Here is a 27649-nt window from a genome sequence, read left to right as displayed (position 1 = left end):
AGGATGAGAGGTTCCTCTGACCAGACAAGGAGAGCAGCTTGATCTGACCTCTGTCCACCTGAAGAATGAAACATTGTTTATGCACCCTGAATGTGGTTTTAAATTATGTGGTCGTAGTAAATTTCTGGGTCAGCTACCAAAAAAGATTGAAAAGTCCTGCTGCATTACATAGGAACTGATTGACTGGTGTTTGTTTGTCCGTGCTGATTTGGGGGTTGTACCGGTTCAGAGGAAGTGGAGCTGTCATTCGGAATTCTTGCTGTGTCCTTGTTAGCTAACGAGCTAGTTAGCTGCCGTAGCAGGCAAGCAAATGTGTACCATTTGGAAAGATGAATTAAACTGTGCCTGAAGGGTGAATTTGCAAGAGATTTGTGTTTACCCGCTGTTGGTAATAGCACTATGTTGCGTGTCGGGAGCAAAGTTGCCTGGTAAGTTCCGTTTTACAATGGTAACATTAGCTGTGTAGCTGCAGGCTAAGGAAAGCACGTCTAGCTAACGATAGCTGGTCATTTTGACAGTGGAGGACAGGTTAGCTAGGTACCTAGTTAATCTAAATACCTGCCTTCTAAAGTTAAAATGCGCCATATACTATAACATTATTACGGCTAGCTACACCACCTTTCTCCACACATTACCACTGACATCCGTGTTAAATAGAGAAGCGGCCTGTGTTTGTGAATCTGTTTTCTGTCAGTTACTATGGACTAACGTTACTTTAGCCAGCTAGCTAGCTAGCTAACCCGTGTGGTCAAGTTGGTTTAGCTTGCAAAGGTCTGGGCACAGCTGTCTAACGTCGCTTGAAAGCAAATACTTCACTTCCAGGTTGTGGTCAGACATTACTTGCCTTTCATTTGCTGTTACTGTCATGACTAGCTAACGGTAGTGATTGGTCACAGATCCTAACCATATTTACAGAATGGCCACAAATGTTGACTAACTGCTAATTTGCATAATAACTTACTGACTTTTTTTGTGGTGCTATCTTGTACTTAGGTGAGATTCTATTAAATGATCCATAGGTGGAGGAAGGTGCACTGGTGTCATTTGTTGTCCATTGTCTTCATTCCCCTGTCTTCCCAGCATGGCCTGCAGGAACCTGGTCTCCACCAACATGGGGGTGAGGTTCCGGGTACCGCTGCAGAAGCTGCACCCTCTGTCCCGAGCCATCCACCACCGCTACTCAGCTAACGCCAACCCCCAGCGACCCCCTCACCGCACGGCGGCCCGTCATTTCACCTCCATGTCCCGGTTGCCCATGCGGCCGCCCAAGCCTCCCCCGGGATCAGGGGGCCATGGCTACCAGCAGCAGCGCAACTTCTGGGTGGCCCGCCTAGCTGCCAGGCTGCTGAGGCTCCGGTACATTCTGCTGGGCTCGGCGGTGGGAGGAGGCTACACGGCTAAAAAAGTACGTCTGAGTTAGTGGATGTGTGGACTCTTCTCCCTCGATTCAGAACAGCAGAATCACTTGACATTGCATCACACTCTCCCCACTGAATCGTACAGGACGGTCTCTCTAACCACTAGGCCACCCTGCTATCCCCTGTCCCATATCCTCCTCTGCTCACTCTAATTTGCTCTTACTGGAGCTTGAAAAAATGCTTTTTTTCTACTTATCCACAATAGCCCTTATTTTTTGACATGGTCATTCTATGGTCACAGGAATATTTTTTAGGCACTGTGGCTCTGACCCTTGTACTCCTTACTATCGGTTGCTTCTAAGGTGTTTTCAAGGAATTGAAGCTAATTCTACTGTTGCACTCACTGTAAGTTGCTCTGGATAAGGGTGTCAGCAAAATACCTAAAATGTAAGTGAAGGCTGAGGGTGGCGAGTTTATCTACTATAGTTGGGCAAGTTCACAGATAAACTTTTGTAAATTTACTCTCTAGAAGATGTTTACACAAGGATCATAGTAAATCTGGTGTACTGAGAACCAGCCTATATGCCAGATTTTCTGGTTGACATTGGCAGACACGCACACAGGTTACTCTATACATTCATGAGTGTTATTGACTCATGGCTGCTTTGTTTATTCTGTTGTACATTTTCCACACCCACAGTGGCACTTCACAAGCAGGCCGTGAACATGTTCAGAATTGCACAAAATGGTCCCCTGCTTGCAAGCCACAGTTGTGCTTGTAGGTGTGTCCAGACGCACCACATGTAGTAAGCTTATTTTTCATTTAGATTTTCCAAGACAATAAAGGGACATCTCAGGAATCCATTAGCCAGGGTTTAAACATGTCTTTTGTGTTCCTTACAACTTAATGAAAAGTTCGGGGATGTGATGAGAAAAATAAAACACAGCAAAAAAAAAAAAAGGCAGAAAACATTTCTGCTTTTCTGGTTTTTTGAAATCAGTGGGATTGTTTTAGCCGAAATCCTGAAAGAAAAATACATGAATTGTTCATTTTCCATGAATTATACATTTAACTTATAAGATGTATAATTCAGGGTTTGTAATGTGTGCTGTAATGCAGCATATGTGCTTGGGTAATTCTAGTTTTGGATCCAGTGCAGTTGCATTTCAAGAAAACTGGATCATAATGAAAAAATTAATTCTAAACTTTAGAACAACATATCTTTGTGTTTTGGATGGGAACGTCGTTAAATTCTACTAATGTTAGCTTAATTTCACATTTCTCTAGCAGTGGTGATCATTTTATTGCTGTGGTGACACATCACTGCTTAATGAATACAGCTGAGGAAACATTCATATCGATTTATACCCAAGCATAACTCTACTGCAATATAATTCATATGCCGTGCTATATCTAGTTCTGTATGTGTGTGTATGACACATGTCTGTCGTTTTACCTGCAGACCTATGAGGAGTGGAAGGACATGCTGCCTGATTTTAGTGAATACAACTGGGTCATTCCAGATTTTGTCTGGGAACTGAGTGAACAAATTGATTTTGGTAAGCATTTTCCTTTAGTGTCATAAATTAAAAGAAAGATAATTCACGTCTTGACTGTAACTTAACTTTCTGCTGCCTGATATAGACCTACTTGAAATAGGGCTGCACAGTTAATTGTGTAAATTTGTATATCACAATTTTAATTTCTAAAATTATCATAGAATTTGGCAATATTTAAACATTGCATTTCATTTAGAACACTTAATATTGCTGAAAACAGTCAAGATATTGATATAACATGCAAAAAGTGTTGTAAAATAATTTTGTCATGCAAATTATTGAAACTATTGTGATCAATAATAGTGATCACAATATGAAGCAAAATAATGTGGATTATCATTATTATCATTTAGCCATATTTGTGCAGGCCAAACTTGAAAATGGTATTAAAGAAATATAGTAAGTATAATACAAAACATTTTACATTGCTTCGCTTATTGTTCTGTGGATTCGTCTGTGTATAGGCTAGTTAATCATTAATGTATCAAATGAATTGTACAATACCTGGAAAGAAGCCAAAGCTAGAGCTGTTCAGGTGTTAGATTTTTGACAGCTTTCCAAATAGTCTCTCTGGTTCATTCAACTCGTGCACTTTCATTTGAATGTAATTTGCACTAAGTTATAGGTTCAGGGATGTACTGATACCTGGGTTTGACCATTACGTTTAAGGTTGCTGGACAAAAATGATGCAAAATGCAGAAAGTCGTGTTGCTTTGCTTCAATTTCTGTTTCAAGTGGCTCTCAAATGGTGTTAATCTTGCAGAAATTCTCCAAGACAATTATTTTAGCCTGGTAACAGACAAATTGATACCAGGTGAATCATGCATTGGTGCGCCATGAGATGAGACTACTTCCCTTCCTTCCCACCCTGACCCATCTTCTCTTTTGGCCACAGAGAAACTGGCCAAAGCCCTACCAGAGATGGAGGAAATAGCCAAACTGCTACCTGACCTGGACAAGATAGGAGAGAACTTCACCTTCCTCAAAAGCATCCTCTCCTCTGGTGAGTGAGCACTGACGGAACATCAACTACGCCTTTTATAAGGGCCTTTTAACATTGACAATAGCATCATTTGCATATCAGTGCCAGACAGCAAAATGTTTAGTCCGGTCTCGGGGCTCAGATGCAGATAACACTCATTTAATTAACCCAAGCAGATCCATCTCCCGCATTTACAATGGGCTTCACCTTTGTATAGTGTATCTAACGTTACGGTTGGGTTGCCCTATCCTATGCTAAACGTATGGCGGCTGTGTGACCTTAGCTGAATGAGATAACATACTGTAGACTCACAGTGCTGCGAACAAAACAAGAGAAAGCAGCCTGCTTCATACTCTACTTTACCAATTCTCTACTCCAGCCTTTCTGCCTTTGGTTGTGGTTGCTAATGGATTCTCCAGAGAGACCTCCCAGACACCAAAAAACTTTGATTGATGTGATTTGGATCAATAGTTGTTCAGACATTGCTAAATAAATCAATACTCTGTGGTTGGAGCACCATCTTACCCCATGAGTTTGCAAACACTTATTCATTCAGATGGGATCAGCTGTTCTAACACTTTGCTGCACCAGTCCTTGGAAAACTTTCACAAAATACATCTAAAACCCTCAAGTAACCAAACCTCAGAAGTGCTTTGTGTTTTTATAAAGTGATTAGCAAAGTAGAGGTGTTTACCACAGTACAAGTCTGCCTTGTGAATAGCCTCTCATTAGGTGAAAGCTCCCCTTCCCACCATAGTTTGAAAATCGCCATGAAGATCCATTACCTGGTTGGATTTCACAGATGTAGTTGGTGTGAATGCCTGATGATATAGTTGTAATGAAAGGAAGGAAACTGAACTTGACACACAAAAATACATTACATTTTTTTTTATTCAACCTGTATGCAAAGATGTTCGCAACACTGTGAGTAGGTGGGGTGTTTGCGATGTAGTTAATCGGCATTACCTGCTGACTTTGCTCTCTACTGCAATTCCAGAGAAGTCGATGAGTTAAAGATATGGTGATTGGTTTAATTTATATATTATACCTTTATAAGACCCAGAGACTTATAATAGAATGTAATAGTCCATTATTGTTTCTTGTTTGGGGTGAGATACCTGTATAAGCCCATTGGATCTCTTTTCTCACCTGTCTAAATTGTATTTTTCCTCTCCCTCTTCAGTGCTATCATTTTTGCAAATAGCCCAAAACATAACCTAATATAATTCATAATTCATTTCATTAATATTTCAGTTTTATAATAATGGAATATGTTTCATAACATCATGTATAGAGTTAAAGGAACGGCTAACCCCTAAATTAAAATTCTGTCATTATTTACTCCAGACAAATCAAGTTTATTTTTATATCACCTTTTCATACAAATGCAGTTCAAAGTGCTTTACAGAGTAACAAAAAGATTAAACACACTGGAATATATAAAATATTATATAGTTTTCTCTAAACAACTCCTGCAGCATAATCCAAGTGTTTTGTAGCCAAACGACTGCACTTACTTGCAATTAAGTAGCATTAATTAACTACTTCTTCATATGGCAACCAAAACAAGGAAATGAGCTGATTGTGTTTATATTGGGGGGCGGTGGGCACTACTACAGCAAGCTCTCCATTGGCTGGTGATTTGTAAACAGAATCAGTCTATAATGACAGAATTTGACATTTTGGGATGAACTGTTCCTTTAAGACCAAGTCCAGTTCTTTTAACAGTCTCTGATGAAGTGGCTGCTTTCCTCTGGACTTGCAGAGCGCAGCATGGCAGCACAGCAGCACAGCTCCTGGGTCGGCCGTGGCTTTGTTTGACACACACACACATATCATCCAGCCGTGACCTTGCTCTGACCACCACCCCTCTGCTTCTGTCTTTTATGATTTTTATGTTGTGTTGTTCTTCCTTTCTCCTCCTCCCCCTCCCCTCCTCCCCCTCCTCCACATTCTTCACAGGTTTGAGTTTGGGTAGTGAAGTCAAAGGAGCTTCTGGTCTGCATCTGTTGTTAGGTGTGTAAAACCCCCGCACTCAGTAGCGCTGCCCGTCCCTCCCCACCTCCCTCTCTTTTCTCCCCGGTGCTGTTTGAACCCCACCCCACCCCACCCCACTACCCTCCCCCCCCCGGTATTGGTCTGTTTGTGGTGGCGTTCCTGCTTGCGGACCTGCTGAGTGGTTGCCGTGGTTCGACGCTAAAGGCGGTGGTGCGGCATCTTCCCAGGAAGGCGTACTCCCAAACCAGATTGGCTTCCGGTTTCCGCAGGCGGCATTCAGACCGGTGCTGCTGTCAGCGATGCCAAAGTTTGTTATGAACGTTGGTTCTGTATTCAGTGAGATGTATGGCCTGTCACTCGGATGGTGAAAAGGTCTCATCTTGGACCGAGGGTTTTCAGATGAGTATGCTTCTTTAAGCCGAGATCCAGTTGCACCTTGTGGCTGACACGCGTTTACTGGAATGAAAAAAAAGTAGTAGTACCTTAGTTTTCTCTTCCTCTTACTGAATTCATTTGAAAGTCAAAAAGAATTTGATTGATAGATTTTTTAATATCACAACACAAGTGCAGAAATGTGGTTTTGTGAGACGATTTTTCATTTTTTCATCCTGGTCTGGAGTACTCTTCAAAGCAGATCCAGTGTGTTCCCCTTTAATATGTCCTCCTCTCCCCTTTTGCCTTTCTCTGACCTGACTGTCTTTGGCTGTTCTGTCCCACCTGTGTGGTTTTTGCCTCCTTTGACTTCCACCCTCTCTCTCCCCTGGCCTGTTTGGGCTGCTTTCCTTAATTATACTCACATTTGCAATTGCTAATCTTTGACTCTGTGGGCTCTCTTTTCATCTACCTGTAGCAAATGGCAATCAAATGTTTGGAAAATGCATAGAAAATAAGTTTCATTTCATTAAAAACATCCACTGTAGTTGAAGTCAAGATGTTGAGATATGATGCAAATGTGCAGTAGATGATTTTGTTCCTCAAATGAAGACTGATTAATCAACATGATCAGAGTATCGAGCAAAACAATCAGGAATGTCCATTCAGCCATAATCACACCAGGGTTATATTTTATTATTTAATGATGCATGGAAAGACTTCAAGCTTTCAAAGGTCATTTGCACAGCAGCTTGCCAGACCAGACCACACCTCCGCTGTGAGTCATGAAAAACAGAAGAGGTGTGTTCCTCATTCTTGCTCCTCACTGTTAACTTCAAGTCCCTCAGTGGCTTGATGAAAGCTGTTTTGACAGTTTCAAGGTTAGTCTATTTATACATGTAGAGTACATGTACCTATGGATGACAGCTGGCTGTGTACAGCAGATGCCAACACCATGCCTCCATAAACACCTGCCACATTTATATGTCTTTCTTGACACAGACTTGTTTTGTGCGATGGCAGTTACTGTCACTACTGTACAATATTAGCTTCACATACGTTCACATACCTCAAACCCAAGTAAGGCATAATGTTGACAGGGTATCCATGGGTTACTAACAATTGGGAAAAAGTCAAAATTTAAACAGTCCTATTTTTTCACCATACAATGCCAGGTGTTTTTGCACTGCATATATGCTGCTAAATAAGTAGTGCAATATGCAAAGTTTTATTTTGTTTGTTTTCATTTTTTGGCTGTTTTTCATCAGATTTTCCAAACATTTGATTTGTAATCACACATTTCTTGCTTCTACTAACCATAGGTATGCTATAGATGATTTCCTGTCTGACAGTTGGCCATGGGAATAATTGTCTCACTAAGCGTATGGTGTTCTACTCAGTACACAGTAGTCATCGATGCATTATCGTATGTAGTAACCTCATTCTGTTTTGTTGTGTCTCCTCTGGTAGAAACCTCAGGCGAGCCTCCGCTGAACGCCACAGACACTCCTGCTGCATCCGCACAAGAGGGCAGCGACAAGCAGTACAAGAAGGCAAGTCTGCTCCGCCCCGCTGACTCTCCCCAGCCCTGGCTTGGTCTCACTCAACTCCCGTCTGCAGCTTGGCTCACTTTCACTTTAGTGTCGATAATTTCAGTGGAATTAATCAAAATTCACTCAAGGAATCTGAAAACTAAGTGTGGTCCTCTATGGTTCAATGGATGGAACAGAGTTAAGCATTTAATTCCCACTTTGGATAACAGTGTCCACCAAATGGCACGTGTTGTGTAATATAGGGGAATGTAATGTTTTTGGTCAGTTTTGATTCATTCCACTGGACTGTGAGCTTCACTCTGGCTGCTAGCTTATAATCAAGATAAGCTGTTAATGTTGCTCTGTGACAATAGGATGGTAAGAAGATGGTTAGTTATACTCTGTTACAGTGAAGCACTAAAGTGAGACTTGCTCTTTAGCAAAGTATTACACACACAGTGAAATTGATCATGTAGTACCGCTAACAGATCGTACCATTTATGCATGGCACTCATTCTGACAGAGTATAACCTGAGAGATCATTTTCACACTTGCTGATATTTACCATTGCCTTTATCCCCTCTCATGCCTCTCAATGTTTTTTTTCCAGAAGCCTCTTGCAGCATTCACGGAGACCATGCCTCCTTTTAGCTTCATATTGTACAGCTGCTTCTGGCAAAGCACTTTGTATGCACATTTCTTTCATCCCTGTTGTCCTCTCTCTTTCATGTTCATTTTGTGTGTTGTCTCTTTTTCACAAAGCGACCTATCTCCGGTGTCCCCCCCCCGTTCTATGGAAATGTCTGTTTTTTTTAATGTTGTTTTCACACTGTACAGAGTTGGAAGTTTTAAAATAGAAAAGAAAAGATTAAAAGGTTTGAAAATATTGTAAGGGGAGCTGCATAAAATGATAGATGATGGCTTTCCTCTCCTCCGCCTTGCTTTTAGTCCAAAGTCATGGTCCCCAACCTGAACACACATTGAGTTTACAAGTTTAAGTTTCAGATTGAAGTGCATTTAATGAGGATTTCGCCATGCGCTTCACAGAACAAAGAAGCTAAAAAAGTTGTAAAAATTTGTAATACCCCTTTTCTTTCTTAATTAAGAATTGAATTGACTCTCCATTAATCTATTCTACTACTGATGACATTTAGACAGGCCACATCAAGTTGGGGACCATTGGACTAAAGCTAAGTTCACCTGTTCAACCTGCTGTAGGCTTTGCGCTCCACCCCTGATACAGCAATATCCCAGCGCTTGCTTTGCTCATTTCACCTACATCAACAGACTGATTATGATCGGAACTGCCAGTGTATTGAAACGCATCGAAATATGGTGGTCTCAGTCCTCATGTGTAGGCTACAGTTGACACAGAACGTCACAATACATGAGACTTGACTGTCTGTGCCCATGTTCAGAATCAGTCCGCTCTGTTCATGTATTTTATACCCCTTCATTTGGAGCATGGTAATAAGTTGGATAGTATCGTTCGACTCGTGGCGAGGGTACAACCATTAAGCCGTAACGATGCATGATGGCGGGGAAAGAGAATGGAATCGCCACGGTGTGCCACTGGCTGAGAGGCGCTGGTTGCGGTATCAGTCGCCTCTTCTGCTTTCAGTCTGGCAAAGTTTGGCATCTCCCCTTTATGGCCGAGATAAACTGACTTTGTTGGGTAGCGCTGATGATGGTGGCAAGATTCCCAAAGCCAAAGACCTCGATTACGTTGATCTTGATCCTTGACTGAACGGTAATACTCCGGCCTGTAGAGCGCCTATGCCAGTCACTGTGGGCATAGGTTTGGTTTCCTGTGTTCAGGTGCTGCCCGGGCCTGGTGGGCAGACCGGCCCAGCGGGTGGTTGTTGTTGTTGTTGCTGCTTCTGCCTCTCTCTCACTGTGACGTCCCCCAGCAGGGTCTGCTCGGCGAGCTCATTCTCATTCAGCAGCAGATCCAGCGGCACGAGGAGGAAGTCCGGCGGGCTGCTGCGGCCAATAGCGCGCGTCCCCCACCGCCAGAGCCCGCCCCCAGTCCGCCTCCGAACCCCAGCCCCAGCCCCCCTCAGCAGAAACGCAAGGTGAAGGTCCCCACCCAACTTAGACCCCACCCACCCAATCACCACCCCCTACCAGATGACAGCCGTAGAGGATGATCAGAACATACTGTATATAGTAGGACCACCCAGAAACCTTCCCCCCTCTAAGGTCTACCAGCTACCTGGACAAAAATTAACTAACTGAATCTATATAAGGAATAGAGTTGGAATTGGAATAATGAAATCACTATTCCAGGAAGTGTCTTGTTTAAGATTCAGATTCAGCTTATAGTGTTTTATGTTACTGCTAATGGGTTATTAAGTTCATTATTGGCCATTAACTTGATATACTTTGAGCCAGGGCCGGAGAGTAAATTTCCTACACCTTGAAACTCATTATTTAATCTTTGCTTCATTACCAATATATCTGAGACTTTGTAGTGCTGGCTAATGTCAAACACATTATGTCGATACCTATAAACACCTCCAATCCGTCCCCTTCAGTATCCAACAGCACCCTCCATGGCTCCATGTATCACTCAATAGTCTGTCAGGCTATGCTAAGATTGCTTTGCCGGTGGGCTAAGGAATGGCATGCATGGAAAGTTACCTTAGCCTGGTTCCAGTAGCCCAGTAGCCCAGCCTCCCTGTCTGGATCATCATCAACAGCACTCCACTAATGTATGGAAACACTGCATGGAGTGGAGTGACACACCGCTGCATGGCGTGAACTGCACTTTTGGAAACGACCATGACTTTGACCAGTCTTCGAATGAAAATCTGAACGGCACTGAGATCGCTAGTTTATCAGCAGCAAGGGATAAGACCTAAGCTGCTAGAGAGGTTTCATATTGCCTAAATAATTCTCTTAACAAAGGAAATCCAAAACATTATCAAGCACTGTTTGCGCATATCACTAGAATGTAAGTTACTGCACACTTCCCATCTCTGCTGTATAGTGTAGATATAGCTTCAGATAAAGCATTGTAGTGTGTGCGTTTGTGTGTGTGTACATGTGTGTTTAATTCCCTGTCGTCCGCTGCCAATCCCATTTACTCATATATGCTCTGTCTCCTGCTCTCTGTCCCTTCTCTTCTCCCATCCTGAGAAATGCGTTGCAGGCATATAAAAGATACAATCAAATGGGTTTTGCCAAATCATAAAAATTCACTCTGTAATGACGTTGACAATGGTTTCTTGATGAAATTCAGCTGTCTTTTCCAGGGCTCACTTTGTGATTTGTGCTTGTGTGTGATTCGTAGCCTCTTGATTGAAGCTGAAAAAGACCAGAATGAACATCGTCTGCTTGGAATCTGTTTTTTTTATTCCCCTCCATTTTATGCATTAACTTGACTTTTCCCAACTCTGGTACTCTCTGTAATGTAATGTGCATGTAATGTCCCTTCCTGATGCTGGTGGGATCCCATGCGTGTGAAGTTGTACAATGAGGGTGACGGGAAGGCCTAATTTTCAACATCAGAGAGGGAGCATTAACCCAGTTTGTTCCCGTTCTTTTTCCTCTTGTCTTCTTCCACCTCCAGTCGTCAGACAGAGAAAAGATAGACCAGCTTCAAGAGGAACTGCTCCGTACCCAGGTACAGTACATGTATGTCTTACTTTGGCTGAAACCACTGGGGCCAGGATGTTTTTGAAGTCTTGATGGACCAGAGGAATATTGGAATTGTTGCCCAAATCAACACAAACTCATGCAAATCTAATACTGGTTTAAGTGTGAATTGGTGAGCCAATCACCTTTGTATATTTTTTTTTAATTCAGCTATAATATATACATTCAATCCTTTTTGGGGTTTTACACTTCATTGACTCAAATAGTCTTAATGGTTCAAAATCAGGCAGCAGACCATAATTCACTGATTTCTACTGCCTTGTTGCCGTCTTGGACCAAGCTAGCAGACCCAGAATCGACTCTCTTTCAGCTCTGCTCAAGCTCAGACATTAATTTTGATAGGTGGAATAGACTATCGCTTTGATGCTAATGGTACAGTACCTCTGACTGGCAGAGGTGACTAAAGGCTCAAGGGCTTTGGATACTCAAAACGCCAAAGATATGACAGGAAAAAGCTACAGTAGAATGGCTGCATGAGCATGGAAATGGTAACAAAACTTGGCTGCGCTTTAGGAAACGACAGCACAGTCTGCATCTGTGTCTTTATAGCAGTGGGTAAATCCAGCAGAGCATGAATTTCAATTTTTGTTTTGTCAAAATCCTCCCTTAGGTGTAAGGCCTTATGCTGGGTGTTGATTGCTTGCTGCTGTGTATCCCACAGATGAAATATCAACGCATGCTGGAGAGACTGGAGAAGGAGAATAAAGAGTTGAGGAAAGTGGTGCTGCAGAAAGACGATAAGGGGATTCACCAAAGGAAAGTCAAGGTGGGCCTCTCATACAAACACACACACACACACATTTAAATAATAATTCTTCTATTGTACTCATAAGTCGCTCTGGATAAGAGTGTCAGCTAAATGCCTATAATTTTCATGTAAAGGTAAATGTTTAATCAAGCCTGTTTTCCTTTTGTATCCCCCCCATGTAGAAATCCCTTATTGACCTGTACTCCGAGGTCTTGGACATCCTGTCCGACTATGACTCCAACTACAACACCCAGGACCACCTACCCAGGGTAAGGAGCAGTCACATATGGTTCCTTATTCATGGGAAATGGAGTCCTATCAAAGAATGGCTTTATTCCTCTATTGGCTCCTCAGCTGTTGCGAGTTCTCTCTCAGTAGTCAAAGGCTGACTGTAAGATTATTCAATATGTGTTTGATGGTCTTATTTTTGGGTCTGATACCAATAATTGGGGAAGAAAATTTAATTAATAAATAAATTCAATAAATTAATTATATCCAAAATATCTGCTAATCTATTTTTGTGGTAGGAGTGTTTTCTAACCTAATTTATTAATAAACCCTCTCAAGATATTCTGAAGAAATTCTGAAGCATGTTCATCAGTTGGACCATAATTTCTTTACCAACTCTTTTTTTTCCCTTACTACCTCTGTTTCCTTACTCCTTCCTATCCTGCTACCTTTTCTCCTGCAATCTCTTTTCTGTTCTCCATCCATTCTGCCATCTCCACCATCTTACCCACTTCCTCCTGTTCTGTTAAGGTGGTTGTGGTCGGGGATCAGAGTGCTGGGAAGACCAGCGTGCTGGAGATGATCGCCCAGGCCAGGATCTTCCCCCGGGGCTCTGGAGAGATGATGACCCGCTCTCCTGTCAAGGTAGGCAGGGCCAGACTGGCCGATGTGTGCATAAGCTCATACTCAATCATATCTCTATAGCCAGGGTCCCTACATGGAAAGCAAATTTGATCATTTCCAGGTATTGAAAAGTGTGGCAGTTGGACAAAACATCTGGAAAAGTATTGGGGGGACGGGAACGTTTACTTTTGATACACATATAACAGCAATTGTTTTAATTGTAGGCCCGTTGTTACTCCATGTATTTTTATGTATTTGCTGCTGTGAGGAATTCTCTTTGAAATGAACAGTCTCAAAGAAGCATACGCACATCCATATTATTTCGCAGGTGCTGAGTAGTAAAGAGGAGTACAAAAAAGAAGAGAATAGCAGCACACTGCTTTTTTGTTCCCAAGCAGGATTTCTTTTTTAAATCTTACATGCTGTGAGCATGACAACGCTACGACCGAGACTTCTGTCTTCGTCAGAGAATTCTCTTTGGCCTTGGAATTAAATGCACTACTTGACAGCCACAATCATCTATTGTTATATTGACCACTGACCAACATCTTAAAAGCCAGTCAAAAAAATAAGGCCTGAATTTTAGAAATGGAAAATGTCTAGGAACCCTGTTCTGTCTCTTCTGTCCCCAGGTAACACTAAGCGAGGGCCCCCACCACGTGGCCATGTTCAAGGACAGCGGCCGAGAGTTTGATCTCAGTAAAGAGGAGGATGTAAGTCACAATTGAACCCTTCATTCATTTCTTCCCTCTATCCACTATGAAGGTAAAGCATAAACTTGGTTACTTATTTACACAATTTTATTCCTGTCTCTCTTCCTCCCTCCTGCAGCTGGCTGCCCTCAGGCATGAGATAGAGCTGAGGATGAGGAAGAGCGTGAAGGAGGGGCAGACAGTCAGTCCTGAGGTGGGACACAGTGATTTATTTATTTATTTATTCTCAGGTTCAGATTGTTTAACACTGCCAACTGCCGTTTTACTACTGTAGTGTGTGGTAGGATGATGACTGATGAGGTTTATGTTTTTTGTTTGTCAGACAATATCCCTGAGTGTCAAAGGCCCCGGCATCCAGAGGATGGTGCTCGTTGACTTACCAGGCGTCATCAGTGTGAGTAGAGACATACACACTGTTGTATTAATATACTTGTTAGTAATACAAGACTGATCTATCTCCACTGCAGTTGTAAATCTTACTTTGCACATGAAATTGTAGCTTCTTGTGCCTGTACAAGATCCTTGTATTTTGCACTGATGAACATCTTTTTACTGCACTGTTTTGAGCTAATTACTCCCTCTATGGTTGTATCAACTGATGTTTGTAAGGTACATGATGTGGTGATTTCTTATCTGATTTGAACTGTTCAAATTGAATGAGGGACCTTCCATTAATTCCATTAACTAACCATAATCATTGCCAATACATGCCCTAACCTTACCTTAACCTTAGTTTAATTTAAACCCTAAACCTAACCCCTAACTCCTACCTTAATCCTCACCAATCCATGCCCTAACCTGAACATAACCCTAATTAAAAACCTAAAACCCTAAACTGTAAAATTGTTCTTTTGCAAAGTGCGGATCCACAAACCCACACCTGTCCTCACAAATAAAGTAAGGCAAGTACACACAAAACAGTCTAAAATCTTTCTGTAAATTTGTGTCTTTCTCAGACTGTGACTTCGGGCATGGCAGCAGACACTAAGGAAACCATCTTCAGCATCAGCAAGGCCTACATGCAGAACCCCAACGCAATCATCCTCTGTATTCAGGGTGAGCCATTAGTACGCCATCCACCAAATGTCTTGCATACAGGCAGCCGGGTGTTGTAGTGAGTAGGGTGATGGGAGAGGATTTCACGACATGGCTCAGTAGACTATCACATTCTTACCATTATTATTATTATTATTATTATTATTATTATTAAAGAGGAACAGATGATCCCAGAATTTGTTCCTTACACTTTCACTTATCTTCTCCTTTTTTCTTTCAAACTCTTCCATCTCCTTTTCATTGCTTTCATACTCATTGTCCTCCTCACCCTTGTCATCTTTACCCCATCATCTCATCTCCTGTGTCCTTCCTCCTCTCTGTCCAGACGGTAGTGTGGATGCAGAGCGAAGCATTGTGACAGACTTGGTGAGCCAGATGGATCCCCTGGGCAGGAGGACCATCTTTGTCCTGACCAAGGTGGACCTGGCTGAGAAGAACCTGGCCAGCCCCAACAGAGTAAGACGGCTTAACTGGCCACTTATCCCACCATTTCACCCGCAGAGTCAAAGACTTGTGCCTGGATTTGTCAAAATGTTCTTTTAGGTGTTTGACTGGTTGTTAATGCGTTGCCACTTCATATTCCATAGAATACAGAGTTAGTGAGCAAAACTGGCCAAAAGCTGCACTTCAATAATTGCTGCGTCTACATATTTTTTTTACACCAGTGGATGAAGTACCAACTCATATGCGTGAAAGACAGCAATATGTGACTCCTCCACAAGAGGGAGCTCAGCTCTTTATTTTTACCTGCTCGTACTACAGGGAGCCAGCCTTTAGGGAGCTGGAATGACCTGGGAAGTTAAACAGTTTCTTCCCCTGTCTTCTCTTTCAGATCCAGCAGATAGTTGAAGGCAAGCTGTTCCCCATGAAGGCCCTGGGTTACTTTGCTGTGGTGACAGGGAAAGGTAACGTATCCCACTGAGTAATCTACCATCCTGCATTTAATCCTACGTTATATAATGGGTAGTTTTAGCCAAGCAATCTGATCAAAGAGACATCCCAGCTGGGCTGATAATTCCCACAAAGCCTAGCTGTTGCTATGCCAACTTTTGTGGTAACCAGGGAGCTAGTTGGATATCTTTCCTGTTTTCTCCTGCTTTTTATTGCAAATGGTACGCAGGACATTATGTCGTCATGGTGGCATCTCTGTCTGTGTCTAGACACATTCTTGTGAACACAATAACTCAAGAAGAATAGATGATGGAAATTTTATAGTTACACCACAGGTTCCCCCTATAGAGTAGATGATCTAATCAGATTTTGGAGCACCTTGCTGTGTAAATTTGCATATTTATGAGGAAAAACTACTGCTATAAATCCTTAATGTTTTAAGATACAGAGTTCATATTATTACCACCCATGTGTTGTGTGAAGACGTTAAGTTAATATTTATTATATATATTGGTATATAACATATTCATTAAATTAATTAATGATCTCATTAGCATAACTGATTATGTGTAATATGTCATGGTGATTATGACAGGACATTAGGCAGCTCAAGTGCCTCTTGTTATTCTCGTGCATATTTACTACTTTGTCAGAAACAGGAATGCCCTCTCTGACGTTATCACTGAATGAAATTTGCATTAAATCCTACAGTTCATTGAATCCTGAAATGTCAGTTACTGACCTGAACTGACTGATCTTGTTGTGTTGTCCACTCTTCTCTAGGGAGCAGCGGTGAAAGCATAGACTCCATCAAAGACTACGAGGAGGACTTCTTCCAGAACTCAAGATTACTGAGGCAGGTTTCACTAAACTCATCAAACTTTACGGCTCCATCATTTATCTTTCCCTCCCGTTGCCTTGTTGAATGTGAGGATAATATTTTAAAGCAGCTAATCACTGAATGTATCCCATCAGGGACGGCATGTTGAAGGCCCACCAAGTGACTACGAAGAACTTGAGCCTGGCCGTCTCTGACTGCTTCTGGAAGATGGTTAGGGAGTCTGTTGAGCAGCAGGCCGACGTCTTCAAAGGTACGACTCTGCACCTGCAGGCCTTCAGGGCTTTTTTAACCTTTATTTATCCAGGGAGGGTTGACTGACTCATATGCCATTTTATATGTGCTGTTTAGTGGATGTTTTTCTCCAAAGCTGCTTACTGTGCCATGAGCGCATACGTTTTTAGCTTCCCTAGCCGGGTGGGGAATTCAACCCTTAACCCTGGCAGTGTTAGTGCCTTGCTCTACCCATTGGGCTACACAGGGAATGGGAGCGACACAGGATCACAATTCCACCTTAACTCCTGACTGTCCCTCCTTCCTGTCTTTGGCCTAAGTCAGCCCACCCTGCCACACTTCTCCCCTCGCTCGGCGCTGCCTCCCATCGACAATTAGCCTAGACAACCACGGGCCCCTCGCTAACAGCACAGGAGATTTATGGCCCTGCGACTGCCGCTCCCATCGGCCCATTGTGTGGCGTATCGATCCACAGCCCGTCAAAAAAATAAATAAAAACACACACACAACTGGCCTCCATCCTCATAGCCTGGCGCCACCATGGCCCCTTAACCCAGCAATTAGCCTAATCTCCACTGTGGATGGGGAGCTGTGGAGAGGGACAGCAGGCCGTGTGTGTGTGTGTGTGCATGTGTGAAAAGTAAAAGCTGGCTGTTGATTAAGAGTGTGTGATCGGCGCCATCCCCTCTGCTTCTAAGGGGCCAGTTAAGAGAGTGTCTGTGCAAAGTCCTCACCCACTTTTATTAAAGAATAGGCCCCATTAGCAGTCTGAAAGCTGCCTTTATATCAAACCAGGTTAAAACAAAGCAGGCTCTGTCCCAGTACAGTCAGCACCTGATGATTATAGAGAATTACTGTCTGATGGAGCGTAGCATCAAAGGTGGAAAAGCAATAGAAATGTATAGAAGATGAGTTTCAGCCGGCCAGACATGATGATGAGCTCCTGCCAAGTGCCACATGTCAAAGTAAATTTATTTTGAAGTTATAAGGGCATTCAGCAAAACGGGTTTGTCACATAGTGCTTTACCGAAAACAAAGGACACAAATACAGGTAAAAATAGCAGTTAATAAAACAACCTGCTACACTGGTGGTTAATGGTATATGACAAAAAATACCTCAATGCCTCCATTGGATTCAAGGGAATGATTCAGGTATTTATTGTCTGCAAAAAGAGGCTTTCTCATTATTGTTTTGTTAAAAAACATCTAATATATTATTATGTACTGTATATAAGATGTGGTCCTGTTTAGCTCAATAGGGAGAACATGGCACTAACATTGCCAGGGTTAGGGGTTCGCTTCCAATGGGGGTCAACCATGTTGAAAATGTTTATTCATTCAAAATGTTTATTCACTAAACAATAGAGAGAGTGCATCTGGCTTGGATGTTATGATGGAACCACATGTGTTCATCTGGCCGCTTACTTTATATTCACACTTGGAGCAAATGAGAAGTTGAAGATGATTCATGTTGATGTTGAAAAGGTTTGTTTAGTGTGTTTATTCATTGTTTCTGTCCCTCCCCACGCCCCAGCATCCCGCTTCAACTTGGAGACGGAGTGGAAGAACAACTACCCCCGTCTGAGAGAGCTGGACAGGGTGAGAAACAGGAATCACACTAAAACAGAATAGAAATTGAGATAAAAACAGATTAAAAAAAAAAAAAGATTATAAAACAAGATAGAACAAGTGCACACCTTGAAAGTCTATCATTGGGGTATAAGAGCAATACAAATATGCCTTTATTTTGCCTTTTTTGCAGAATGAACTCTTTGAAAAGGCCAAAAATGAAATCCTGGATGAAGTCATTAGTTTGAGTCAAGTGACCCCAAAACACTGGTAAGTTAGTGGTGTATCTATTATATCTTGTTGCTACTATATTGTTATATCCATTACTTGTGGGCAGCCGTGGCTTTGATCCTTTCGCTCCTTGCTGCTGTTAGCTTGTAATGTTGGTGATCCAGGGGGAAACCACACCAGGGTTCAGAATAACTCCTCTAAACAAACTAGACATGATGGGTGTCAGCCAAATGCCTGAAATGTAAATGTAATTTGATCATTTTCATATTGTCAGTATCACCTTTTCATTCACCTTGGATAAAATATTGGTCTTTTTTGAAATGCCTCCTTACGGGGATCGAACTGCATAACATCATCTAACAATTATGTAGTGCTGTACCTGAAGGCAATTAGACCACGGATTTGAAATGCTTCAGCACTCAACCAGCCATGAGGTGGAGGCTATTTTAAGAGCAAGCTGCAAGTCTTTCCGTGTGTGCATGTACTCGTGCATGAATATACAGTTATACCCCACCCCCCATGAGGAAAACCTCGCTAAATGAGATGTATGCATGGTGTTGTGGCCATCCCCAGTGTGCGTGCCATCAGTTCTCCCAGATCGATGCTCTGATGAATGGCCCATGGACGGGGACAGGGGTGGCCCTGTTAGCCAGCCAGCCAGCCAGCGCTATTGGAGATAGCGCCTATCGACAGCAAGGAGCGCTAGCCTGAACAAAAGGGGAGCCGCATGAAATATGAGCGTGCGTTTATGATAAATGAGAGAGGCTTAACACCGCTCTGGTCTCAGGGGGATTTTGGGAGGGTTTTGTCCCATTGTCACGCTGTCGCGGTCAAATAGAGTGAGAGTGGGAAGGCTGTTAGCTGCTAACAGGCTCATACTGGAGCTGTATTGGAATCTACAGTCAAGTGCAATCTCAATAGCACTTACTGTACACAAGTGAAAGCGGCTCGATAGGCAAGAGCGATCCCCCTCTGCTCATTGTTTTCCCGCCCCACTGGATCACTTAACTGAACAGAGCCGGACAGCTGAAAGCAACTTTCCTGAGAGCACTTTGACCTGTTAGATCTCCTTAAATCCAATCCTAAAAATCATTTTACATAATTTAAGAAGTCGTACCACCTTCAGCGTGTTATCCAATGAAAACATTCCTCCTGACCTGACCTTTGACCCCTCCCAGGGAGGCCATCCTGCAGAAGAAGCTGTGGGAGCGTGTTTCCACCCATGTGATCGAGAACATCTACCTGCCTGCCGCCCAGACGATGAACTCGGGCACCTTCAACACCACCGTGGACATCAAGCTCAAACAGTGGACCGACAAGCAGCTGCCACACAAAGCACTGGAGGTAAAGCAGACTGCCTGTCTTCATACAACTGGTCAAATCATAATTCAAATTGGTAAAATGAGAGGTGTTATTCAATAAATCAAATCTCCTAAAGTTTTTCCAAATTTGAATTGATGCATGGCTTTATTCCTTTTTTGTCCATATATTTCTCTCAGATGTGGATTATTATTTCCAAAATTGAGTTTTTGTTACTGAATGATGTGTGCCATTGAACATTGTTACATAATGTAGCATTTTTCTATACACTTAAATGTGATTTATAATGGTCCGCCTGCTGTAACACAGACTGCTGAGCTTGATGAGCTTGAATGATCAATCATTTATGTAATTTTAACATTAAGTTCTGCCTGTTCTGAGCACTTACAATGGTGACCATGGTGTTTTGTTTTGATATGAACCGTCCAAATATACTCTGGTCAGGTTGCCTGGGAGACGCTGCAGGAGGAGTTTGCCCGCTTCATGGCTGAATACAAAGGCAAAGACCAGGACGACATTTTCGACAAGCTGAAGGAGGCCGTGAAGGACGAGAGCATCAAGAGGCACAAGTGGAATGAGAGGGCCATGGACAGCCTGGTAAACGGTTCAGCCACTCCACACTGATTTTTTTTAGTTATTTTTTTTACTTCCCTTATCAGAAGCTCTTCAATCATCAAGTACCACAAATGTACAGGAATTGTCCTTGCTGACATCAGTGCAGAGACATACTGACAACTTGGAGAGTTTTACCATGCATACTAACACATTTGGTACAAAGATAACAGGACTTCATATCTTCTTGCAAAGGGACAGTGCAAGACATGCAATGGACGGTAGAACATATATATATCTCACTCTCCATGTAGTTTGCAGTGTGAATATCCAGTAGCCATGTTAATTCAAACAGCATAGCATACTGTATTGTTGCAGCAGTAGACAATTCTCCAGCTTACAAAAGAATTTGAGTGCTTAATTGCCTGTTAAATTTGACTGTTAAATTTGACTTTTAAATGCCTAACCAAAAACAAATTTTGTGTGTAGTCTTGCATACTGATACCGCCTGTAAAGGCTACAACTGTAGCAATAAGAAATTCACTCTTGTCATAAATTGGATTCCTTGGACAGTGTTTCATGTTGCAACCAACCCTCAAGCTAACTAATGAGACTCAATAAGCCTGAAGCCTGGATGTAAACAAAAATGATAGTTGTAAACAGTTAGCAGTTCAAAACATTGAGAGGCACTTCACAGGTTTACTTGAATTAAAATAGATGAAACTCTAAGGTTCCCCTGTGGGGAGTTGGGCCATTGCAACACTAAAGAAGAATAAGATATAATAAGAATAGACCAAATGGGACTTGTACACACATATGTATTTTGACATATAAAGTAGAAATGTATGAATGAAGATGTGCAAAAAAGTAAGGGTGCCAGGACTAACAAGATGTGCAAAATAGCAGCACTAGTATCAGTAGCAGCAGAACTTGCATGACCCATGTTCTTTTTTCATAGTAAAATTAAGATTTGACTGTGTATCAACATGTAAATGTAGTAATTTAATTAATTGCCCGTAACAATGGCATAATGCAGAATTGGTTAAACAGCAGCATAACCTGCAGTAAAATTTCCCCTGGTGCACTTTGCCTAGCTTTGACCTGAGGAGGAATTATTGATACTGATCTGTTGCCTTGTGGTTTTCTTTTTTATGTGTGTGTGTGTGTGTGTGTGTGTGTGTGTGTGTGTGTGTGTGTGTGTGTGTGTGTGTGTGTGTGTGTGTGTGTGTGTGTGTGTGTGTGTGTGTGTGTGTGTGTGTGTGTGTGTGTGTCAGAGGGTGATCCAGCACAACGCCCTGGAAGACCGCTCCATCACAGACAAGCCTCAGTGGGACGCAGCCATCCAGTTCATGGAGGAAACCCTGCAGTCACGCCTCAGAGACAGTACGTTAGCCATGATGGCTCCATACAACATCACTTACCCAGTGCTCTAGTCGACCTCCCGCTCTCTTAACTATATGATACCCTGTCTTGACAGTGTTTTGGAGTCCTGTGTAGCTCAGTAGGTAGAGTATGGCACTAACACTGCCAGGGTTAGGGTTTCCTACTGGAGCCACAAATGTTTGCACTCATGAAAGTGTAAGGTCCTTTGGATAAAAGCGGACACCAAATGGCATATGCATTTCATTTTTTGACCTTCTGGACTTTTCCCCTCACTTTCTCTTTCTCTCTCCCTCACTTCTTGAAGCCGAGTCAGTAATCGGCGACATGGTGGGTCCAGACTGGAAGCAGAGGTGGATGAACTGGACGAACCGTACACCAGACCAGGTCAGAGTTCGAGTCTACCAAAGACTTCCACTTGTACTGCCAGTTATAGCACTGCTGTTTTCACACTGTTCACACTCAAGTTGCAGCATAACCTAAGTTTAATTATCCAACTATCCAGAAGATATTTTGGTTAAAAAAAGAGCTATTAATGCTAAACTTTAATGGGGTTAGAACCTCTTCTACAAGGAAGATAGTCTGGGCAGGAAACTTAACTCTCTTGACCTTTGATTCACCAGCTACTGTCACTATTTTACCTGCCAGCTAGGCTCTTTGAGTAGACCACCAAATTATGGTTTGCTGCCTTCTGAACTGGCTCATATAATAGACAAACTTGCCAGCCATAGACAACACCCTGTTTCCCGCCCTGAAGATAGTGCTCACTCGCTTTTCTTTGGCCTTGCAGCACATCCGTAATGAAACCAAAACGGAGCTGGAGCGCCTGCTGAAGCTCCACGAGGACCACACAGCCTACCTGGCCAACGATGAGGTCACCACGGTCCGGAAGAACCTGGAGGGACGAGGGGTGGAAGTCGACCCCGTGCTGGTGAGATCAAAACACATGTTACGTCACCACTGCTCAAAGGCTTTGGTTACACTTGACTCTGTGCATGCCCAGACCAAATCTCTGGGCATGCACACTAGGGTTGGGCAATTGGACAACTATATCGGGGATAGGCAATAGTGGAAATTCCCATTTAAATGATCTTGATCTTTGGTAATTTAAAATGTAGTCTTGTGCAAGACAATCATTAGGGGAAGCACTTGCGGGGACAAAAGCTATGTTCAAGTTGATTTAAACTGATTTATCCTGAACACTCCTGACACTACACAGAACCCTCCTCAGGGTGTGCTGGTGTCTGTGCATGTGCGTCTCCATCTGAGTGTCTTGTGCTACCGCTTCCTATAGGGAATGCACTCACACCTGAGACTTCATCCGTTATTTTCTTTGACTGTGAGGACCAAAATACCCATCCTTGCACATTTAAAAGCTATGTTTCAGTTGAAGTCATCACCCTTACACAGACAGCACATTGTGTTCTGTCCACCAACTACTCTTGAGGCCTGCTGTTCCTTTACTGTATCCATGGAAAAATTGATTCATGGATTTGATTCATGAATAATATTTATCACTCATTAACTGCTGGCTTGTTGACCTCCTGTCGGGTCAGATCAAGGACACGTGGCACCAGCTGTATCGCCGTCACTTCCTGCAGAAGGCTCTGACCCACTGTAACCTCTGCAAGAGAGGATTCTACTACTACCAGAGACACTTTGTCGACTCTGAGGTGAGGGGAGAGGATGGGTTGTCTTCATTTGACTTTCTGTTCAACCTTTTTTCTCAACAGTATGGAAGGTTATTATGTGAAAAGCTAAGCTGTGTGTCGGTGTGTTTCCCCCCCAGTTGGAGTGCAATGATGTGGTACTGTTCTGGAGGATCCAGAGGATGCTGGGCATCACGGCCAACACCCTCCGACAACAGCTCACCAACACTGAGGGTAAGGATAACGATGGGGGACTGGGATATAATGGAACATGGAATTCCAAAATGAGATATGCACCATTTGGAAAAAGGTAAATCACATTATGGTTTTCCAAAGTGGAAGAAAACCCTTCTGTCTTTGGGACCCAAGAACCTGTTTTCCAGATTCCAGATTTTCCAACTTTCAAAGGGTGCATTTGTAAATAGATTTCTCCCACTATCCTGCACAAATCAGTAATGGGAGGTGCTGTGAAAGGTCCCAGGTTCGATCCCCATAGCAGTTAACATTTCCAGCCATTTGTCCCTTTTAAACTGTTCCTTCTTTTTACACTGAACACCTACCTTCAAGTTGCTCAAGCAGACAACATTAACTACATGAATGAAACTTAAAATGACGTAACTTACACAATCAAAACCATCAAAACCATATCAAACCAGGTGCAGTAATTCTGTCTGCCGGTCTATTTTAACACAGAATAAGCTATCATTTAGAAGGTACACATGGGCTTTGTCACTAATTGATAAAATTGGCTCCTACTGTTTCCATTATGGTCTTAAACACACATAATGAAAATAGACAATTATTTTCTCAATCATTTTCATGACAGTAAAATTGGATGATTGTATCGGTCAATCAGAATATTGAGAGAAAAATCCAATGCATTGTTGTTGGACTGGATATTGATCGAGTACTGCTCTCTCTGTGTGTGTGTGTGTGTGTGTGTGTGTGTGTGTTCATCCCCTCAGTGCGTCGGCTGGAGAAGAACGTGAAGGAGGTGCTGGAGGACTTTGGGGAAGACACAGAGAAGAAGACCCATCTTATCACCGGCCGCCGCGTCCAGCTGGCCGAGGATCTCAGTGAGTCTCACACACACATTCATCAGAATTTCCTCTAGATTTTTTTTTTTTTTTTTTTTAAAACCTCCTGCAATGGTGCGGTGCTGCAAACATTGATTTCTGGAAATAAGGGAGATTTTCCAGAACCCAAATCACTTTTATTCACCAAGTACATCGATGCACAAGGACTGTTGGACAATACAGGACTGACACGCTATCTGCAGGATAAAACATGGCAGGACCTTGCATATAATGCTAGACTTATGGTTAGTCGGTTAAATATAAACACAAGGATACACTTAGAAACCACACACGCACAGGATAATAATTTCAGTCTTTTACCTGACACTCTTCGACTAAAATGAGCGAGCAGGAAGGGTTTCACTGTCTCTACAGGACCCGTTTGCTGTTGTAGGGATCGAACTTTTGATTTCAGTTACAGGACAGTCACTCAAACTGTCACACCTCAGTGCCACCCATGAACTCACTTCCACACATTCAAACACACTCACTCTGCTCGCTGTATATGAGCTACATGTGCACACACGGCTCCATTAGAGGAAATCTCAAAGCTGCCAATAGGTGGCAGTGGTGTTTAAGGAAAGGATGCTATTGACTAGTCTGATAAACAGTAGCAGTGTTCATTCAGTCAGTCAACTAGGATGCTACAGCAGAGGCAAGTTGAGATCACTTAGATATCAACTGGTAAGTCCCTGCCAAGTTTGATATTTAAGATTCTGCCCCCCTGTATAATTTTAAAGTTACTTGTCTTTTAAAATCCACTGCCTTCTGTGTGTAATCTATATAATGATTCTTTCTATAATCAACAGCAGTGCTGCAACTTTTTAAACAGGGTTTTGCGCACTGACACACACATGCTTGAATAAATTGAAGCTTTCTCACTCTCTCTATCTCTCACTCTCTGTCTCTCACTCGTTCTCCTGCTCTCTCTTTTTAAGGATTTCAGGTTTTTGAACTTAAAACTCTCATTCAATTCCAATTAGAGATTGTTTTTTTTCTCATTTTTGCTTATTTGTTTTCCTGACAACATCCCTCATACACAAATATTCATTCATACAATATAGTTGGAGGCTTTAATTGCCACATAGGATGGGAGGAGGTGTGTGTGTGTGTGTGTGTGTGTGTGTGTGTGTGTGTGTATGTGTGTGTCTGTCTGACCGGTAGCAGCAGTGTGCTGGCTGTCCGCCTGTCAGGTCCAGCCGCCAGCCCTGCTCCCTGTTAACACAACCCTGCTGATTAAACACAGCGCAATTTGCAGAGCGCCCACACGCCTGCAAGACAAGCCCAGACTCGCTCTAGCTCTCTCTCTCACTCTGTTGCCCTCTCTCTGTCTTTCTCTCTCTCTTTCTGTCTGTCTCACTCTCTTTCTCTCACACACACACACACACACAGCAGAGAAGAGCATGGTGACCGTTTATTGCTCCCATCTCCATTGCATTATAATGACTGCCTCTTTTTGTTTCACCCGACTTCTCCTCATAAAGAAGAAATGGCATCTCTCTCTCTCTTTTTGCATTTAGTAAACTGCGCTTTGGCCTTTTTCAAATGTGAGAATGCTGTCTGAACCGCTGTTATAGCCTTTACCGGTGGTTGTATGCTTCCAAAATGACATATCCACAACTTGAAATGATTGACACCTACTTTTTAAGTTGAGCCTTGTTAAGGTTTTTGCGCACAAAATAGTTTGACTATTTGAGGATAGTAGCATTTGTGATTTTGGAAATATTAAGAAATTGGGGTCAAAAGCTTGTTCCAACATAGATGTATTATATTTTGGAATAAAGTCATTTGTTAAGGACATTCCTGCTTCATTGGATTGTGGGTAGGCAGTGGAGAATGGTTAGAGAGCGACAACATGTGACAAAGGTCTTGAGCGGGACCCGAACACATGATGTTCGACTACATGGTCTGATGTGTTTTTGTGTGTATCATCTCTAGTGTATTTGAACAGGATGAGGCTACCATGAGTCAGACAACCAGCATGACTCTGGTCTCAGTTTGAGCCTCCTGTTGGTGGTAACCAGAGACCCTGGGAGAGGATTCTTTTACTTTTGGCAATGGCGCACACACACACACACACACGCACACACACACCATTGATCGCCCCCCTAGCTGTTGACCATTAGTCATGTCTGGAACGATGCCACCAGCAGCAAGTCCAGACCTGTACATCTTCACTGGTGTTTGTTTGGCTCTGCTGCCCCTCAACACACTTTCACTGGTTTTTAAACCCTGCGTTTATCCACAGGAAGTTGATCGGAGCATGCAGGCTCTTTTTCAGCACCACCCTGCTTTACATTCACACAGTTGCACACATTTACACCCGGGATCTGCCCAGTGCAACCACAGTCCTCTACTGCTGGCCATTGAGCATTGAGGAGCTTGGTTATTAAATGGTAAATGGTTATTAAGCGAAAGGAGAATGTTTGTCATTCACTTTCCTTGCCCTGATTTTTCCCTTCTGGTCTGGGATTCGAACCAGCGTATTTCTATTCACACACTCACATGTCTTCTACCCACAACCTCTTGGCTACCCCAACCCCTCCCCACCCACTTTTTTGGGTGTGTGTGAATTGTATGGTCTGTGGGAACATTGTGTGTGCGCCAGTGTGCTTGCTTATGTGCAAATATTTCCATATCAGACTCAGAATCAGTTTTAATATCAGTTTAATGTCTCTGCATTAATATGCCTTAATTAACCCTAAGGGTTATAATTTAACATTAACCATCATTACACATGTTTCACAACTAAGCTTTGTTCAAACCCACAGAACTTTATTTTATATTCTGGTCAAGATTCTATGGTTTCCAAAGATACCAAATATATCATGCTTAATTACAGAGACGTGTATAAAATCATGCACAAACATCTAAATTTTTTCCATTTGTTGTAATGGTGCAGCCATAAATAAATGACATCTTGGGTTTGAATGTTTCACTCAATATAAGCGTGCTACAGCTTCAGTGAAGCGTTGGAACGAACAGATACAGAATATGTATATGTGACATTGTCATATAGTTTGGGAAAAAAATGCTACTTAAGAGGATATTTAAGGGGAAACTCAGGGTGCAAGGGGT

At 42.6% G+C, this 27649-nt stretch overlaps 1 protein-coding gene across 3 annotated transcripts in view; it reads left to right on the top strand.

Annotated features, from left to right (window-relative positions):
- Positions 1-271: 271 nt before the first annotated feature.
- Positions 272-27649, top strand: part of opa1 (OPA1 mitochondrial dynamin like GTPase) — a 45373-nt gene continuing 17995 nt past the window's right edge. Inside the window, exons 1-29 of one of the 3 annotated variants that reach the window (XM_071908531.2) lie at positions 272-428; positions 1081-1405; positions 2822-2918; positions 3814-3921; positions 5863-5916; positions 7741-7823; positions 9713-9877; positions 11377-11430; positions 12124-12228; positions 12393-12479; positions 12970-13083; positions 13695-13775; positions 13894-13968; positions 14098-14169; positions 14732-14831; positions 15157-15287; positions 15664-15736; positions 16506-16578; positions 16698-16813; positions 18329-18393; positions 18557-18633; positions 19773-19938; positions 20359-20511; positions 21741-21849; positions 22154-22233; positions 22637-22777; positions 23403-23519; positions 23636-23729; positions 24461-24571. In XM_071908531.2, the coding sequence (XP_071764632.1) occupies positions 400-428; positions 1081-1405; positions 2822-2918; positions 3814-3921; positions 5863-5916; positions 7741-7823; positions 9713-9877; positions 11377-11430; positions 12124-12228; positions 12393-12479; positions 12970-13083; positions 13695-13775; positions 13894-13968; positions 14098-14169; positions 14732-14831; positions 15157-15287; positions 15664-15736; positions 16506-16578; positions 16698-16813; positions 18329-18393; positions 18557-18633; positions 19773-19938; positions 20359-20511; positions 21741-21849; positions 22154-22233; positions 22637-22777; positions 23403-23519; positions 23636-23729; positions 24461-24571 (3055 nt within the window). In that variant the 5' untranslated portion in view covers positions 272-399. The remainder of the gene's footprint in view (positions 429-1080; positions 1406-2821; positions 2919-3813; positions 3922-5862; positions 5917-7740; positions 7824-9712; positions 9878-11376; positions 11431-12123; positions 12229-12392; positions 12480-12969; positions 13084-13694; positions 13776-13893; positions 13969-14097; positions 14170-14731; positions 14832-15156; positions 15288-15663; positions 15737-16505; positions 16579-16697; positions 16814-18328; positions 18394-18556; positions 18634-19772; positions 19939-20358; positions 20512-21740; positions 21850-22153; positions 22234-22636; positions 22778-23402; positions 23520-23635; positions 23730-24460; positions 24572-27649) is intronic. The other 2 variants (XM_071908532.2, XM_071908533.2) reach the window with 2 other exon arrangements.

The sequence above is a fragment of the Centroberyx gerrardi genome, chromosome 9 (assembly GCF_048128805.1).
Source record: "Centroberyx gerrardi isolate f3 chromosome 9, fCenGer3.hap1.cur.20231027, whole genome shotgun sequence".
In the NCBI taxonomy this organism is placed as follows: domain Eukaryota; kingdom Metazoa; phylum Chordata; class Actinopteri; order Beryciformes; family Berycidae; genus Centroberyx; species Centroberyx gerrardi.
Note: the sequence above shows the minus strand (reverse complement) of the source record. Positions and strands in the feature narration are given on the sequence as shown.